Raw genomic sequence first — 17,672 nt, forward strand, 5'->3', positions numbered from 1 at the left:
AGAACTCTCGCCCCAGCCCACACAGTGCTGCTCGATTTCGCGGCACACGACTCTGGTCCATAGAAATTGAATGTTGCCAGCAACATTCAGCGTAAGAAAACCCATACCCTAATAGCCCATTCTAAATTGCGACTCATTTGTTTGTTGCAGGAGAGAGCAGCAGTGTGCCCATCTGACCCTCAGAAATATACCGTCTCATTTTCAAAATAGCCCCCTTTAGTCTAAAAGGGGGCCGAGTTCAGCCGCGCAATGCTGTACTATATAATATAATATAATGTACTATAATATACTAATAATTATTCTGGTAGATCCTAGAATGGATCTACATTTTTACTTATAAAAAAACACCATGAAATCTTTTACCTAAACTGAGCACTGAACACATAATTTTATTATGATGACGAAATTTATGACGAAAGTGAATGGCACATTTTAAGGACTCTCTTTAATTTGATTGTGTCCAAAATAACGTTTTATTCGTTTTTTACTATGTTTGAGCCTGCGACGAAAAATACTTCATCATTCACGGGTATGCGGAATGTTGCTCTTCATTGTTGCATTGCTGCGCGGCACATGTTGCTGGTCCATGCAAATGGAATGTGGCCAACAGTGTTGCTATCTCGCTTTTTCTTCCAGGCAACAGCTGTTCTATGAATTAGTGTTAGAGAATGCAAATAGTATATCGATATACATCTTATCGTTATCGATCATGCTGCAGTTGGATTTTGAAATAAATGCACCGAAATATATTTAATTCCCTCCCATACACAGGGAATCTATTTTTAATATAAACAGTCGAACTTCCTAATTCGTAATATATAATTTATTAGTTTTGGCAAACTTCGTTGCATGGAAGTTTGTTATAGAGAAGTTCGACTGTATTTAATTCTATGTGCTGTAAACTTTCTTATTTATTACATTATATTATTGGTGTCTTCCTATGTTGTGGTATAAATAATTAATATGGAGACCGCGAGTCGGGATAGAAGATAGATCAGATACGGTAGAGACTATATTAGAGGAAGGTGTATACATTTTTAGACCACTACGATTATTTTTAGAATTTAATCCGAAAAATGGTATTTTGGACCAAAGGTAAGATTGTTATTTTCACAATAAACCGCCGTTTTATCGCATTAAAGTACCAATAAGTTCAACTACCCTGAACATTAGCCAGCAACTTAGCCAGTCTTGTGGGAAAGTGATTCGTCAGCCGTATAAAATGAAATGCTCAGTGCTGAGGGTCCTAGCTACTTTTTCGTTTAAACCCTGTTTTAGGTAAAATACAATAAAAGCAAGGACTAAAAACCTGCCAACCAAGTATAGAATTGATTCATCAATCGTATAAAATTGTCTGGGCATGGCTAAATGTTCTATCTATATAGTAATATTCAACGGAATATCAAAACCGAGGAATAAAATTGACACTACTGCACTTTTCAAAATCAAAGTAGAGATGGGGAAGCTCTATCGAGTATCACGAGCAAAACCACCGATAGTAGCAAACACCAAAACATCGATACTTCTCCACCTCTACGCCACATGGTATCTGCCGCCACACTAACGTATTAACCGTTCAACTTGCTCCCACGGCCCACTGCTGGACTGGTAAGTGGCAAAACCATGTGCTCGGCCCTCCACTCCCACTCCCAGCCCTGTCCAGGCCCCATTCCACGCAATAGAGGACTGCAATTAACCTTGTTTCTATGCTGCTTTTCATTGTGCCGCCGCCACAGCTAAAGGTTACGTCTCACTGCAATTGCGTTGTTCCATCGACAATTGGACAGCCCTCATCCGCATCTAGAGTGCCACACAGCTGCCACAAAAAGCGCCGCCGCATCGGGAATCCATTGAACCTGTGTGTGTGTGTGGTGTGTGTCTGTGGAACAGAGCGCCATTAAAAAAACCGGCGGCATTGATTGTTGTTTGTGTTATATTTTTTTGTTCCTTTTGGCCCTCTGCTCTCGGTTCTCGGCTCTCGGCGCGCGGCTATTTTTCCTATTTTGTTTATTGTTACCGCCGTCTTTGTTTGGCCCAAATTAAACGGACGCCACTGCCGCAGATATGGATAAAAGCAGTAACAACAAGCCCAAACTCAATGGCTTTGTGGCTGGAGAATCATCCGCTGAGGATCAGCTGCAGGACGGCCTCAGCTGCAGGGAGTTGTTCCAGAACGGGGATGGACTCACCTACAAGTAAGTGCCAGGCCACCACAGAGATCTTTTTGTAAATCAGTCAATCAATCAATCAACACATCCCTGACCGTATCCTAATCCTCGCAATCTCAATCTCAATGTCAATGTCAACATCCCCAGCGACTTTCTCATATTGCCCGGCTATATAGACTTCACTGCCGAGGATGTTGATCTTGGGTCGCCGCTGACCAAGAAACTTACATTGAGGGCGCCGCTGGTTAGCTCGCCCATGGACACCGTAACCGAATCGGAGATGGCCATAGCCATGGCGGTGAGTACTGTCTCAGAATCTAGAGCGGATTGGGGGCTCGACTCGGATTCGATCGCATCGCTCTAGCTGTGGTTGTAACTCAACACTCTTTTGTGCCTCTCTAACCGCTCAACCGCTAACCGTTGACTGCGCTCTGCTGCCCGTCCGTCCTTGGCCTGGACTGCCTCCCATGAACTGTGATGGACCGACACTCGACACTCGACACTGTCGTCCGACGCGCAGCTGTGTGGTGGCATCGGCATCATCCATCACAACTGCACGCCGGAGTACCAAGCGTTGGAGGTGCACAAGGTTAAAAAGTACAAACATGGCTTCATGCGCGACCCGTCCGTGATGTCGCCCACCAACACCGTCGGCGATGTGCTCGAGGCCCGCCGAAAGAACGGCTTCACCGGCTATCCGGTCACCGAGAATGGCAAACTGGGCGGCAAGCTCCTCGGCATGGTCACCTCCAGGGACATCGATTTCCGTGAGAATCAGCCGGAGATAGTGCTCGCCGACATAATGACCACCGAACTGGTCACCGCGCCCAATGGCATCACCCTGCCCACGGCGAATGCCATTCTGGAGAAGAGCAAGAAGGGCAAACTGCCGATTATCAATCAGGCTGGCGAACTGGTGGCCATGATTGCGCGCACGGATCTGAAGAAGGCCCGCTCCTATCCGAACGCCTCGAAGGACTCCAACAAGCAGCTGCTGGTGGGCGCCGCCATTGGGACGCGCGGTGAGGACAAGGCCCGGCTCCAGCTGCTGGTGGCCAATGGTGTGGATGTGATCATTCTGGACTCGTCGCAGGGCAACTCCATCTATCAGGTGGAGATGATCAAGTTCATCAAGGAGACTTATCCCGATCTGCAGGTCATCGGTGGCAATGGTAAGTGGCCCATCCACTAATCTCTCCTCATTAGCACATCCTAACCACATCATCGTCCTCGTATCTCTCCTCCTTTTGTGTGGCTCCTGCTTCTGGTCCCCCCACCCCCATCCAGTTGTAACACGAGCCCAGGCCAAGAATCTCATCGAGGCGGGCGTGGACGGACTACGCGTGGGCATGGGCTCTGGCTCCATCTGCATCACCCAGGAGGTGATGGCCTGCGGCTGTCCCCAGGCCACGGCCGTCTACCAGGTCTCCACATATGCGAAAGAGTTTGGGGTGCCCGTGATTGCCGATGGCGGCATCCAATCGATCGGACACATTGTCAAGGCCTTAGCCTTGGGCGCCAGCGCCGTGATGATGGGCTCCCTACTGGCCGGCACCTCGGAGGCGCCCGGTGAGTACTTCTTCTCGGATGGCGTGCGCTTGAAGAAATACCGGGGCATGGGCTCCCTGGAGGCTATGGAGCGCGGCGATGCCAAGGGTGCGGCCATGTCCCGCTACTACCACAACGAGATGGACAAGATGAAGGTCGCCCAGGGCGTCAGCGGCAGCATTGTGGACAAGGGCAGCGTACTCCGCTATCTGCCCTATCTGGAGTGCGGACTGCAGCACAGCTGCCAGGACATTGGAGCCAATTCCGTGAAGAAATTGAAGTGAGTGCCTGGAATTCATTGCTTGGCATTCCTTCACTGAAAATGTGTCTTTACAGGGAGATGATCTACAATGGCCAACTGCGATTCATGAAGCGCACCCATTCCGCTCAGTTGGAGGGCAACGTTCACGGCCTCTTCAGCTATGAGAAGCGTCTCTTCTAACATATGGCCAGTGCTGCATCGGCCACGGGCAGCGGATTGGCTGCCTCTGCATCACAGCAGCAGCAGCAGCAGCAGCAACAGCACCAGAATCGATCTGGAGCAGCCAATCCGAACCCCTTTGCCCGGCTATACGATCGCAAGTGATTTCGGAAGGGTTGAGAGTTTCCGCGCATGTTCCGCGCATAAGGCATCCTCGAATCAATGGCCCCAACCATACATACATGTGTTTACCTACCTTATCCATCTGCCCGCGCTGGCAGGAACCTAATCTTAAGTGTTTACAGACCACGATCTGTATAGAAATATGTACTCTAATCTATATATCTACAATATCTCGTATCTATGGGCATTTAGCGCCCACCCCGTTTGTTAGTTGCATACACGCACGATCGGCTTGTATTCTATACCTACATCGGACCTTATATTCCGGTTGTGTTGTTTTGTTGTATATTGTATTGTAGCAAACATACATACTACATACACACATATATGCTCGCTATAAGCAGCTCCTCTTACTGGGAACCTTTCAAATTCCTTATGCCAAAACTTATTAAATGTGAACTGAAACTGAAACTGAAACGTAAGCTGAAGCAGGATTCCCTTCCCCCCGTATGTTTGTACTTACCTGCAAAAGTGTTTAATAGTATGGAACTTCTTAGCTGTTTCCGAATCTTTGAATCTATTAAATGTCATATGAAATAAGCTAACAAAACGTTTTCAATTGGGGTATGGCTAAAGCACACGATACCAATAAGGTTATACTATAGATCAGCGGTGGGCACGTCCTTGTCTCGAGATGCACAAGCGAATGCTCCAAAAGAGAATGAAGAGTCGGTGTCTAGCCGACTTCAATGACTTTCTTCTGATTGGGCAAAGATTTTTCTTTGTTGGTGCCTCATCTCATAGAAAGAACATCATAGAACCCGCCGTTCAGCTGCAGAGCCTAGCTTTCTCTTAGCTATACTTCGCTATACGGGACAATGCGAGGCTTTAGAGATAAAAGTTCCAGTGCAATAATATTATATCCCATCCAGAGAATGAATATAAAGATTGGCTGGCAGGCAGGATCTGATCGGCTCGGAATCTTTCAAGTTTGAAGTTAGTAATGCTGCTAGATGGATGCAAGAGTTCCAATTGTATCCCGATATTTATTTCGATATATATTTAAGTACATAAATAATTAGTTTTGATTATAGGTTGAATTTAGCAATAAATCGAAATTGTTTTGATGTTGATTAACCCTTGATAAGGACACTTAAACAAAAGCTAGTATATACAGTTTGAATGTATACAAAAATGCCGATAAGAGCCGAAAGTATATAGAACAGATATAGAAAAATTGAGGTTATATACGAGATATCGGAAAGCAGATACACAAGCGCACTCCCTCTTTCTCTTTCTCTTCCTCTCTATGTCTCTCTCTCTCTCTCTCTCTCTCTTTCTGTCTCTCTGTCTGGCTAACACACTCAGGCAGGCATATCAAAAATATATATATATGTATGTATGTATATATAATATATATGTTATATTACTGTATTACTATTTATGTGTATATTTGGAGCTAAGCGGGAAGGATCGGTTGGGTGTTTGATTGGTTGTGGAGCAGCCGCAGCCGCAGCCGCAGTCGCACCCGCTAGTGGGCGGGATTGTCGGGGGCCAGGCAATGCCACTTCTCATGAAAGTGATCAGGCAATCGGATGCAGTCGTGCCACTGCTGGAGGCGTTCGCCCTTGCTCTGGGCCCCCAGCTGGAGGCTGCCCAGGAAGTCGTTGCTTTTGCCCAGATCCTTGTCCCACACGGTCACAATGAGCATCTCCTTGTTGAGATCGTGGGGACTGGCCTCAAAGTAGAACTCCTCGTTGTAGATCGGGTTCAGGGTCCGCCACTTGACGCTCGTCTTGTGCTTCTTGTTCTTGTGCGCATCCGGTTTGAGCTGACTGGAACGGAACATTAGCAAATTAATGATACAGAAGTACAATAATCTTGAGCATTACTCACAGCTTGACAAAGGGATCGGAGCTACCGTTGTTATCCATGGCCATCAGATTGATGCACTGCTTCACATTGACGACCAGAGCCCGCCGCTTGGTATTGTAGCACAGGGAGATAAGAATTTTGCCATTGGGCCACTCCTGGGCCATTTCCGCCGCGCTGCTGTACTGATCCTCCACGCCCAGCGGCACCGAGATCCTGTACTGGGATGTGCTGTGCACCTGCAATGGAAACGGAAGTCGAAATGGAAACGGAAACAAAACGAAAGCCGAAGCAGCAAGAATTAGTAGGGATCTGTCAATTTCCGTTCGCTTTGTTCGCTTGCAATTTGAGGCTTAAAGTTCCGTCCGTTCTTAAAATTTAGTTTCAGATATTTTCAGCCTAAAAATGGGCTTCATTTTAATATTTTTGGGGTTTATGTTTTGCTGTCAATTGCTCGGCGAAGAGGAGCCTAAGGCTTGCTCTTCACGTTCCTCACGTTTCCTTGCTTGCTGGCTCGCTTGCTTGGAAACCTGGCGGCCATCATATCAAGGTGAAAGTGAAAACCGGAAAATTAGCTTCGAATTGGCCGGTGGATGTGGCACCTTATCCTGGAAACCTATCCATCGTTGGACTCACCGTGGAGAGGCAGACCTTGGCTGCGCCTAGGAAATCGTGCCCGTACTTGTCGTCGTCGAAGAGGGCCACATACAGCAGGGAGTTGCCGAGCTCTTCGGGCTCCACGCCGACAAACTGGAGGGTTTCGTTGAACTCTGGATTGCGGGTCTTGTGCACGGTCTTGGTGCGTTGCCAGCGCGTGTATTTGGTGAGCGCCTCGGGCGTGATTATGTTGAGCTTGCAGTAGGGATCGGTCAGGCCAGAGGCGTCCATGGCGGGTAGGTCGCGTGCCCGCACCATTGTGCAGTCCAGGCTGTGGAAGTTCTCCCGATAGCTGATGGCTATCTCCAGCCAGCCTAGCAGCGGATCCCGGCAATGCTGTTGCTGGGCTTGGGTGTATTGCGATTGCGATTGTGATTGCGACTGGGACTGTGACTGGGTGCCGGAATTACCGGAGCCAGAGCTCTCGCTGATGGACCAGGAGGAGCTAACCGAACCACGGCGCAGGGAGCTGCTCTCGCGGCGCAGCTGGGCCACCGCCGAGCCGTTCGTGAGGCTGATGCTGTCGTAGTCGGGGCACTCCGACGGCCGGTGGCTCTGCTGTCGACCGAAGAAGAAGGAGTTCGACAACTTTCGCTCGCCGCCGTCGATGAAGCTTCTTATGGAGCCGTATGCCCGCAGCCGGAAGCTGTCCTCCCTCTGCAGGCGGCCCACGGCCGAGCCCCTGGCACCGCCACCGAAACCGCTACCACCCCCGCTGTCCAGCTCATCCTCCGGCTCGGAGGGGCCGCTGCTGGAGCTGCTGTCGTTGACCCGTATGGTCAGCTTCTTGACCCGCGCCGGCCGCGTCGGCGTTCCGTGGCAGCTGTGCACGGCCCGCGTGTCTCCTACGATGACATAGAATATCGATATTAGCGATGGTTTCGGTCGATTCCCGACGCCTCCGATAACAGGTCGAATATATATCGATTGAAATCGATAAGTGCTGAAATAGGGCAACGCAAGGGCATGAAAGGGAAAAGCAGCGCAGCTTATGCGAAGCCAAGTTCCGGTCTTAAGTTTCAGATTGATAATGCTGATAACTATCATGAAGCAGAGCTCTGTGCTGTCGATTACAAATCGATTGATTAATGGCTTAACTAAAGATCGAATTGAACCGCGATGATTGTTGGAAACTGGCAAAAGAGGAATGGATCAAAAGACTGGACTGGACTGCGAACCAAAGTCGAGTTTTGGGTTCTGGATAGTTTGGATAGCGAACGAGACTCATTTGCAGGCATAGCATAGCTGTGCCCCACTTTGCACTTTGCACTTTGCACTGGTCCTTGCGAAAAGCGGAAGTGGATAGTAAATGACGCGACAGGACATGACCAATCCCTACCTGCCATGGATGCCATCCCTCCTGGTGTGGGTGTGGGCGTAGGCGTGGCGCTGGCACTGCGCGGCGTGTCGTACCGCGGCAGGCCTTTGAAGAACCAGGCCCCCGACTTCTTCCACATCTCGCGCGTCTCCGAGCAGATGCGACAGAGCCAGATCTCCCGTGTCCGCTCGCTGGTGTGATACCGGATATTGATGTCCACGCTGCACTTGGTGCACACGGACTGACGGCAGTCCTCGCAGATGATGCGATGCGGCCGCAACAGCCCAAAGGTGTCGCCGCAGAGCCGACAACAGTTGGGGCCCCGCTCGACAGCGTGCTGCTTGATCTTCTCAACTCGCTCCACCAGACGGCCGACCCGCTGCCGTTCGGCAATCTCGATCTCCTCATTGCGCCGTATCACGGATATGATGGCCTCCTGCTCCTCGGGACGCAAGGGTTCACTGGTCTTTGAGCTGCTCCAGCCGGCCCTCAATCTGTGCGGGAGAGATAGGAAAAGCCAAAAAACGGGGAGACCTTGTTAATGTGCCAGCTCCAAAAGTGCTTCAAGTGGATGGAATGGTATGGGTTGGTATGGGTTGGTATGGGATGGGCGCCCTGCCTAATGAGCATCGTTAGTTGCGGGCTGGTTAATGCGGTTTCCATGTTCCTCAGCAGCAGCACACGGCCAAAATGTCAAGTTCAAAGTTAATTAACTCGCCCATGTTTAGGACCTATTCCCGTACCCGTTGCCGTGCCCGTAGCCGGCGCCTAGCTCGGGTTCATTATCCCCCGCTGTACACCCAGTAGAAGGCAGGAGCGGAGCATGTTGTATTCGTGTGGCGCCATGCTATAAAGGAGTCCCACAAATACAAGGGGTATCTGCTAGTCGTTTCACTCTAGTAAAAAGCTTTTAATGCTGTTTTATTTCCGTTCCATTCCCTTGCGTTGCGTTGCGTGGCGTTTGGTTTCAGGAGGTGTTCGGGGTCCGAAAGCGTTTGTTATAGCCACTTTGGAATCACTTACACATGGCATTAAAAAAAAAAAGAAGCAAAGCCAAGCCAAGCGCCACCACAAAGCCCACATACGGGCACGCACAGCAACCGGCAACCAGGTCGGGCATGCAAATCCGGGCGTAGAGGCTCTACTTTACCTAACAATTTTGTTCGCCTTCACGATGGGTTTATTGACTTGACTCTGCTCTTGCCCTGAACTCGTACTTGTACGGCCATGGGCCCCGTGTCTGTGCGTGCTGTGGCTCCATGTGGAAATGCCCTTGCGGGTTCTCCAACATCATAATTAAATTACCAATTCGCTTAGTACTCTATCAACATTGGCCCGGACCAAAATAAGTGCTGTGCTCCTCTAAGTAACGAAATCAATGGGGAACCGAATACCAAATCAAATCACTCCTGAAACGGGGTTCAAACGGGGTCTCAGCTGTCGTCCTTAGCTGAGACAGAGCCAATGGCTTATGTTTCAACCAGATCTGATTGTCGCATACGAAACAAATCTGTCAATTACAAGAGCTCAATCCAAAAGCTGTCTTGTCGAATGGCAAAGGAAAAGTGTATGGCTTCGAACATGAGGAACAGCATATTGCACAGTTTTTACAATGAACAAAAAAAAAAAAAAAAACGGAGAAAAAAACGGAGAAAAAAACACTGATTTGTTGAACGGTTTCCTTTCTTTCCTTAGCCTTACGTTTATTTTTTGTACGATTTCTTCTGAGGGCATACTTCCTTTGCATTTCGTTGGGACTTGCTGGAGATCGGTATGACGATGGAGTGCTCTTTTCTGACACTTTACTAGCCCTGCTCTCCATAGCACTGCCTGAATGTGCTCGCTCCTGAGTGAGTGCTCATTGGCTTACCCTTGAACAGTTCTCCTTGCCCCCTTTGGCCATGATTTTCCTCTTCCTGATGTTGCTCCCTTGAGCTGTAATTTGAATTTCAAGTACAGAGCCAGCCAATGCCAGAAAATGAGAGTCAGAAATGAGAGGGAGAGGGAGAGGGAGAGACGCGAGAGGCGCTAAGCGGGAAGCTCTCTTCTCACCCTGCCCGTCCTGTCACTCGGTTAAAGGCAAAAGCTCTTTGTTTCTATGCTTCTTTATGTTCGTGTGCGTGTCTGTGCCTGTCTGTGTGCCAGGGTGTGAGTGGAGTGTCAGTGTGAATGGTTACAATGTAGCGAACGAATGAACGAACGGAAGTGTAAATTGCACACTTGAAACCTGCCCTCCATGCCCTGCATGCCCTGCCTGCCGCCCACCCCTCCGCTCCTTTTTTCGCTCTGCTTTCTGTTCATGCTGTGCCGTGCCTGTCGGTGCGTGTCCGTGTGGCGGTGTTTTTGTATTTTTAATGCGCCCAAGTCGCATTTACAGTCAGCTGGGATTGATTTGAGCCGTGCTCTTGCTCCTGCCACTGCTCCTCCACCCACGGCTGCCCCACGCAGTATGCTACAGGCTCGTACAACCAGCATATGCTGGGCATATGTATATGTACATATACAAGTAGGGAAATGGTTTCGTTTTGTGGATTCTGGATTCTGGGTGCGGTATGAGACATGCGGCATGCTATATGCGATATGCGATATGCGATATGCGATATGCGACATGGGCGTGTTGCTTAAATCATGTAAATGGCTCTGCCATGCCCCAGTTCCCACCCCCCGTCAATTGCAATAAATAAATGAAAGCCTCTCTGTCTCTGGACCATTATGTGTATGTGTTGGTGGGGGGCCCATAAAAAATTGAACATTATTAAAATTTAATTAATCTGTCAGCGTGCAACAATTATGATTAGAATTGGGCCGACACAGAAACCATGTGGATCCCTTCCGTTTCAGTTTCAGTTTCCACTCCCCTTAGCCTTCAAAGTTGTTCGCTCAGGGACATGGCTCCCGCGCTACATAGCCGTCGTCGTTGTCGGCGTCTGACAGTGTGTGCAGCACACACATGTATATTATTTGATTAGGCCACAGTTTAGGGCTGTGTGTTTTGGCCAATCATGCACACACACACACAAACATACACAGACGGAGTAAAAGTTAATTAAATTACAACTAAAGCTTTTGTCGAATTTTGGTTGCTGTTAGCTCTAACCCTAAAACACACACACACACACAGAAACACACACATGAAAAAAATACCATTTGTTGCTATTTCGCGACTGGCCATGAAACGGAGAGATTATAGGATAGCCAATTGTTGCATTAGTCTCCCAATGCCCAATGCCTAAAGCCCAATCCCAATGACAATGACACATTAGCTTTAAGTCCAACTTAGCTTTCAGGCCATGCCTGTCGGTTGCTTTGAAAGCTAGGCTTTTGGGACTTATAACGGTACTTACTTGGCACGCAAGGCCAGCTGCCTGTCGCTGGGACAGACGAACTTGTTGGCCGTGTTATTGCGGTTCTGGAAGTCCATCTTGTCACATTATATTTGGATGATGATATTTTTTTGGCTGGCTTTCTGGTCTTTGGTCTGCAATGCTGTTTATCACTCTCCCGCTCCGCTCCCGGATAGTGGCACTCAATCAAAGTAAACAACGGGAATCATTGCCTGCCGATAGGCGCGGCGCACTCACTCTCTCCCTCTCTATATCTATTCTATCTGCAGCGTTGTTATTGTTTGTCGCTGTCCACGGTTATTTTGCGGCTCCGAACGAACGAAACGAAATGGCAATAAGAACGAAATGGAAACGAAATGGAAAAGCACGCAGGGGCACGTCCTAGTGCGCACGCTGGCGCTGGTGTGCGTCGTCTGGTGCAAAACAGCTAGCGACAGCCGCAATTATATTAATACAGTTACAATCGCAGCCAGTGATGTGCCGATAGGAGCTGTCCCGACAGATGCGAAAGTATCGAGGGGAGTTGCGTTGCCCCACATCACTGGCACGCACTTTATTTCTTTTGTCCTCTATATACGCATGTACATACATAAATATATACACATGCATGCATAAGACGGAAGCCGCCAAGATCACATTAAGGTAACGGTCGCTTAGCCGGAGCTTCTGCAAATGTAAAGCTTCTTGCGATCCATGGTTTTTGTGTGATCTCTGTTAAAGGATTTAAATTTGCATGATTTGTCTATCTTTCTCGTTCTCTGTATATCACACATCCACACATACTTTTGGGTAACTTGAATAAAATTAGCAAACTACCATTAAGATCGGTCTGTGGCAAGGCCTCACCTTGTGGAAATACACCTTGCATAGGCCTTAGAACTCAGCGATAGGTGCGTATACTATCCAGTGCCATCTCTAAGAACTTTCGCCCTGCCGGAGTGACGGACGCACGTCGTCCCTGCGCCACCCGCTGCCCCCTCTGCCTGTTGCACAGTGGAGTCGTCAGCTAACGGCCATATGGCCACGCGCAGGAAGCTGTCAAAGTGGCGGGGTAGTGCGGCGCGGTAGTGCTCGCGGGGGGGAGCCACTTGCCGGAGGAGCTTTAGTCATATTTGCACGCGAGCAGGCCGAAAGCAAAGCTCCGTCGGAAGAGGGTGGCTGAGGGGAATGGAAAGTGGTAGTGGAGAAGTAAAGCACTTGAGCACGAATAGACGCACACGCGCTCGCTCGCTCCCGGTCTCTCTGTCCTTGATTTCCCTGCTCTTCCTCCCGCCTAGTCATAACTGTATCGCATACTTTGGTGAGCCGACAGAAATGCAAACGTGTTTTTAGAGCGGCAGCGGAGTGGAGCTTTGCTGCCATTCACTGGTAAAATGAGGGGGGGATGGTTGTCTGAGTAGGAATTACAGGGCAGATCGAGTGGGAGGAGGTGGCATTAGTGAGTTTTATGAATAAATGCTGTCTTTTTTTTTTGTGGTTTTTTTGTCCTATCTGAAAGTAGTGATCCGGGAGCTGCACAGGCTGTGTATCAGAGAACGCACTGAGCGGCAGAGAGAGACAAGCGATTGCCCTGCCGAAAACGTCTCTTCATCTTCGTCTCTGTCTGTCTGCCTGTCTGGGCGTTGGCATTGGGCGTGAGGTGTGACCAGTTTGTGCGCACACGACCTCTCCCTCACCCACTTCTATGTTACCTTTGCCCTGAAGCTAAATCCTTGACGGTAGCAGGAGACCACTGTAGCTGGTTTCCCCCCTTTCAGTGGGAAGCTACCCGATGTAGCACAGCAGTAGAGAGGAGTATGGCCGGGAGTGGAGCGGGGCAGTAACGGGTGGAGCATGTGTCCATTTTAAAAGAATTCTGTCGACAGCTAAATGAAAATATTTCTTGTTGCTGGCATTCTGCACGTCCTGTCATGTCCGAGTATGTCAGTCCATCAGTGCCCGCCCCTGCCACTGTCACTTTGCCTCTCGCTCTTGCCAAGTGTTGACATTGTACCGTTAGCCGCTGGCAGTTGTCATCGCTGTTTGCCTTTCTCCTTGCAATTCGCTTCCATAGGGCAATACGACTTGTACGAGATGTTTCACACAGGAAGAATGTAGTATATAGTATATACGCTCGTATATAGTATATGCACATATGTATGTAAATGCTAGCCGCTAATATCATAGTCGGGTCGCTGTACCATAGCAACGAGCGATCTGCAAGGGTATCAGACGATTCGGTGGTGCCGACGCCTTTCTTCAGTTCTTGTTATTTCAGCTGTTGTTCTTGTTGTTTTACGGAACTGTAGTTGTTGACAGGATTAGGCATTCAAAGCGCGTCGCAAAGCTCGTTTATTCCATCGTCTCCCATCCCTTACCGTCCACTCCACCCATCCACGTGGACGCAGCAATTGTCCTTCGAGCTGGCCACTCGACTATACGTAAGACATCACGTGGGCGGGGAGGGACAGTTGTGTTGGCAGTCGTACCCGTTGCCAGGGGCTTAATGAAAGCCAACTGTTGATGACGGATCTGAATCTGGAAATGAAATCTCAGCCAAATGGAGCGGATATCTTAATGCAATCAAGAGAGTCCAGTCCGCTTGATTAAGCAAAACGTCCGTCTGTGCATTTGTTTATTCATATTACGTTTATTTTTCCTATTTTCTTTTTGTTTTGTTTCTGTTTTCAGCATTTCAGCAACCATTATACTTCTGCTTCTACTCTTCTTCAATGTCTTTTAGCACAATTTGCATTTTATCTGCCGACTAGCTAGCCCCTCTCTGTCTGTCCGTCTCTCTCTCTCTCTCTTTCTCTTTCTCTTTTACTTTTCATATTACAGTCACACACAGATGCATACATACATATACATATGTATATTTCTACTTATTTTGTTGTTGTTGCTGTTGTATATTTGTTTTTAATTTTTTACTAGTAATTTTCTTGCTCCTTGCTGCTTCTTGGACTTAATCTAAGTTCTCGAGCTGGCGCCGCCGTATCCGTTCCGTACCGGCCGGATGCATCTGCCTCTTGACATCCCATACAAAGCGTACACTTCCAAGTTGAAAATTTGACTAAAACAAGGACACGAAAAAACAAAAAAAAAAAATATATAGGTACAATAACTTAAGACTTCGATAGGAAACGGGTTTGGAGGGGGTTCTGGAAATTGTATCAACTCAAGAGATTTTGGGTTTGGGGCTTGTGATTTTGGATTGAAGTCTCCTCTATTCGCGTAGAGCCCGCTGCTTGGCATGCTTCTTGGATGTGACCGTGGCCGTGGGCGTAGGCGTGGTCGCAGGCACTGGTACTGCCTTGACCGCCGCCGAGCCCGAGGCCGAGGCCGGACCCGTCCCTAATGCCGGTGACGGAGTCTTTCGGTGCAGACGCTTGTGATAGCTTTGCGCCAGAGAGTTAACAATTGACACGACAAAATAGCACACCATTCCAATTACAAACGCCTCGAAAATCTTCGATAGCAGATTGCCTGAATCGGGGCCAACAGCAGCACCCTTGCCACGCTGTTGACGATGGAGGCGCTGCTTTTGGTTTTTGAGAAAGGCCTTAAAGGGCTCTTGCAGCTTATGACCGAAGTAGGGCAGCGAGGCCAGAAGATCCACTGCTCGCTCAATCAGCGTTTCATTAAAGGCAATGATCACGAAGATTTTCTGTATGTGCATTTTGATGATGGCCTTGCCGATTAGTGTGGCTCCGAAGAAGGTCCAGAATGGCACTAGAAAATGGCCGCAAGTGATGCCAGCCAGATCGAATAAGGGATTGGGAATCTGCAAGGTAGTCAGGTAGTCAGTATTGTTCTAGGATTTTCCACATCCGTTCCCACTTACACTTGCACAGGCCAAGATGCCGAAGAAGCCAATGCGCTCCACCACGCGCTCCATGAACAGCTTGCCCTTGTCCATTAAACTGAGGTTCTTCTGATTCCTCTTGGCGTTCAGGGCCTCGAACTCGGCTAGCTCCTCAGCATCGTCCGGATCGTACCCGGAGAGACGCGCAGCCTTGGCCATGAAGTACGGCGGCAGCTCGCCCAGGGCCGTTCCAGCGCCCCAAAGGAATGCCTCCAGTCGAACCTTTGACATGATGGCCCACAGATTGGGCACCCGTTTATCATACGGCTCCTCCGGACAGATGATGCTGCAGATGAGTCAGAAAAGTCAGAAGTATGACAACGGGGAACGGAAAACGGCGATTGGGAGATACTCACTCATCTGGATATGGAGGGCGCGGGAATTTTAGGGAATTGCACTCGTATGCGGCAAGCGTAACGCTGGCTATGTGCGGCCCCAGATATAGAAGGAACGTGTGTAGGCCAGTGCCAAGTCCCACTGAGGAGAGCACGCCCAGACCCAGCCAGTAGACAAAGAACCAGGTGTTCCGACGCACTAGCTCAATGGCCAGCTGATGTGGTCCATCAATTCTGTAAATTATACTAAATAATATGCCTAATACTATCAAAGCGGCCAGCAGGAGACGTTGCTGCAGCAATCTGAAAGATGAGAACGGGTTTGAGTATCTGCCTGAACATACCTCACCTCACGTCTCGTCATTCAACATTACCTTGAGCTCCATGTTCGCAGCAGCGTCATCAGTTCGAGGCCACAATACAAGGACGTATCCAAGGGTCGACGCCAGAGCACAAACTGCTCGCGCTCGATGCGCTCCCTCTCGCGCTGTTTGTCTTTTTGGTTTTTCTCCTTTTTGCTCATTTGAAATTTTCCCTGAACCTGCGACAGCAGGGGTGCCGACGACGAGCTGGATGGGGAGACGGAGGAGCTTGATCCTGATCCTGATCCCGATCTCGATCCCGCTGCCGATCCTGTGGCCAGCATTGTGGATACCTTGGTGGTGGTACTGCTGCTGAAGGAGTTTTGGTTTGGTTTGGTGTTGGAATTGGCCTTTAGACTGCCGTTGGGCATCTGCTTTTTGTGACTGTGTTTATTCGCGCTGCTACTGCCGCTCGTGTGGCGTGTGCTCTGGGCATGGCTTTTCGTGCTGTTGGCGGCTGTGTCCTTTTCCCTTTTCGAGTGTTGTGACATTTAAGCGGTTTGCAAGCGGCTAAGAATTAAAAACAAAAAACCGATGCAAAGATCACCAATTTAATTATTGAGGCCAATATTATCGAAAAAAAAATCGTATTTTACTGAATTTAATTTGAGTCGAAATTGAGTCTCGCATCGAAATGCGAGAATGTCTGTTAATGACACCGATTCTTCGATATCGTAATCCGGTAATTGTCGTGGCCTACTACAATTTGGTTTCGAATTTTCCCAGAAAAACCGCGCTTGCAGGCGCTGCCAGATCGGAAAGTAAAAAAAAAAAACAAAAAAGCTGTGTAACTAAAAATGGAATGGACTTAATTCTCAACCGTAACTTTCCCACGGCATCGGAAACACACTGTGAATTGTGCACTTTTCCCTCCAATATACGTATGCGGGTCCAATTATATTTCTAAATTGAATTAAAATGGTGAAAATTTTCGACAGGTTGGCAGCCACGCAGCAACACACACATGCAAAGATCCCACATGCGCTGCGTACGTGTACTGTGCATGCGGATGTGTGCGAGAAGCCCGCGGAAAAGCACAACAAGAACAACAATAGAACGGAGATTATCATACGATACTTGTGAGCACCAATAAAACGAATCCACATGCGCGTTTACCAGAGCAACGAAATACTGTCTGGGGGGGTAGGGGCACGGTGTGGTGCCAGTGTCTTCCCTCTAATCAGCGTTTTTGCAATACAATAATTACAATAAACTCTGACCAACTTCACACCCAAAGTCGATGTTTTTGATGGCATTGCAGCTGTTCTGCCCTTGGTGGGTCGGTTTTTTTTTTGGGGTGGTAGGGCGGCCCAAGAGTGTGTTGGAGCGACACTGACACCAATAACAACAAAGAAATGACAGAAATAAGTATCTCCAGGGGGAGGGGGTGAGGGAAGAAAGAAAGAACGTGAGACAGGGCAAAACAACTAACAAACACAAAAATCAATTGCATTTGCACAAGTGCAAAAACAACGACACGAAAACAGACGACCGCGAACCGAGAAAAAAAACCATGAACTAAACTACGCCACTTCTTTGCTAATTTGTACGTCACGAGAAACCCCAGCAGCACCAGCAACAACAACAACAAACACAAAAAACGTACAGCAAAAGCACTTTTTTCGCTGTTTTGTAACTGAGTTGTAAATTGTTAAAAAAAATTTCCGAAAAAAAAGGGGT

The 17,672-nt window shown here is 48.6% G+C and overlaps 3 protein-coding genes across 3 annotated transcripts; 1 reads left to right on the forward strand and 2 right to left on the reverse strand.

The window, feature by feature from the left end:
* The first annotated feature begins 1,545 nt into the window (after positions 1 to 1,545).
* Positions 1,546 to 4,860, forward strand: LOC6600082 (inosine-5'-monophosphate dehydrogenase). Its single transcript, XM_026989314.1, has 6 exons — positions 1,546 to 1,608; positions 1,737 to 2,195; positions 2,316 to 2,466; positions 2,689 to 3,340; positions 3,456 to 3,996; positions 4,053 to 4,860. The coding sequence occupies exons 2-6, from the start codon at positions 2,065 to 2,067 to the stop codon at positions 4,156 to 4,158; spliced, it is 1,581 nt and encodes a 526-aa protein (XP_026845115.1). The 5' UTR covers positions 1,546 to 1,608; positions 1,737 to 2,064; the 3' UTR covers positions 4,159 to 4,860.
* A 413-nt stretch (positions 4,861 to 5,273) lies between these two features.
* On the reverse strand, positions 5,274 to 11,829 carry LOC6600081 (rabphilin-3A). The gene is made up of 5 exons (XM_026989313.1): positions 11,452 to 11,829; positions 8,129 to 8,601; positions 6,769 to 7,634; positions 6,157 to 6,371; positions 5,274 to 6,095 (listed from the first exon to the last, which is right to left on the reverse strand). The coding sequence occupies exons 1-5, from the start codon at positions 11,526 to 11,528 to the stop codon at positions 5,792 to 5,794; spliced, it is 1,935 nt and encodes a 644-aa protein (XP_026845114.1). The 5' UTR covers positions 11,529 to 11,829; the 3' UTR covers positions 5,274 to 5,791.
* A 2,230-nt stretch (positions 11,830 to 14,059) lies between these two features.
* Positions 14,060 to 16,744, reverse strand: LOC6600080 (vacuole membrane protein 1). The gene is made up of 5 exons (XM_026989323.1): positions 16,589 to 16,744; positions 16,005 to 16,502; positions 15,652 to 15,933; positions 15,275 to 15,581; positions 14,060 to 15,214 (listed from the first exon to the last, which is right to left on the reverse strand). Exons 2-5 carry the CDS (start codon positions 16,481 to 16,483, stop codon positions 14,657 to 14,659), a joined length of 1,626 nt encoding a protein of 541 aa, XP_026845124.1. The 5' UTR covers positions 16,484 to 16,502; positions 16,589 to 16,744; the 3' UTR covers positions 14,060 to 14,656.
* Positions 16,745 to 17,672: the final 928 nt, after the last annotated feature.

This window comes from Drosophila persimilis, unplaced genomic scaffold (assembly GCF_003286085.1).
Source record: "Drosophila persimilis strain 14011-0111.01,24,50 unplaced genomic scaffold, DperRS2 tig00000232-arrow-arrow-pilon, whole genome shotgun sequence".
In the NCBI taxonomy this organism is placed as follows: domain Eukaryota; kingdom Metazoa; phylum Arthropoda; class Insecta; order Diptera; family Drosophilidae; genus Drosophila; species Drosophila persimilis.

Bases quoted from the DNA above. Each gene is read 5' to 3' on its own strand.
- LOC6600082 (XM_026989314.1), top strand. From the start codon at position 2,065: ATGGATAAAAGCAGTAACAACAAGCCCAAACTCAATGGCTTTGTGGCT. The intron at 3,341-3,455 runs GTAAGTGGCCCA...ACCCCCATCCAG, and splicing joins GCAGGTCATCGGTGGCAATG to TTGTAACACGAGCCCAGGCC. The intron at 3,997-4,052 runs GTGAGTGCCTGG...GTGTCTTTACAG, and splicing joins AATTCCGTGAAGAAATTGAA to GGAGATGATCTACAATGGCC.
- LOC6600081 (XM_026989313.1), bottom strand. From the start codon at position 11,528: ATGGACTTCCAGAACCGCAATAACACGGCCAACAAGTTCGTCTGTCCC. The intron at 6,372-6,768 runs GTGAGTCCAACG...TTTCCATTGCAG, and splicing joins CCAAGGTCTGCCTCTCCACG to GTGCACAGCACATCCCAGTA. The intron at 6,096-6,156 runs GTGAGTAATGCT...GTTCCGTTCCAG, and splicing joins TCCGATCCCTTTGTCAAGCT to TCAGCTCAAACCGGATGCGC.
- LOC6600080 (XM_026989323.1), bottom strand. From the start codon at position 16,483: ATGTCACAACACTCGAAAAGGGAAAAGGACACAGCCGCCAACAGCACG. The intron at 15,582-15,651 runs GTGAGTATCTCC...ACTCATCTGCAG, and splicing joins CGCCCTCCATATCCAGATGA to CATCATCTGTCCGGAGGAGC. The intron at 15,215-15,274 runs GTAAGTGGGAAC...ACTACCTTGCAG, and splicing joins GCATCTTGGCCTGTGCAAGT to ATTCCCAATCCCTTATTCGA.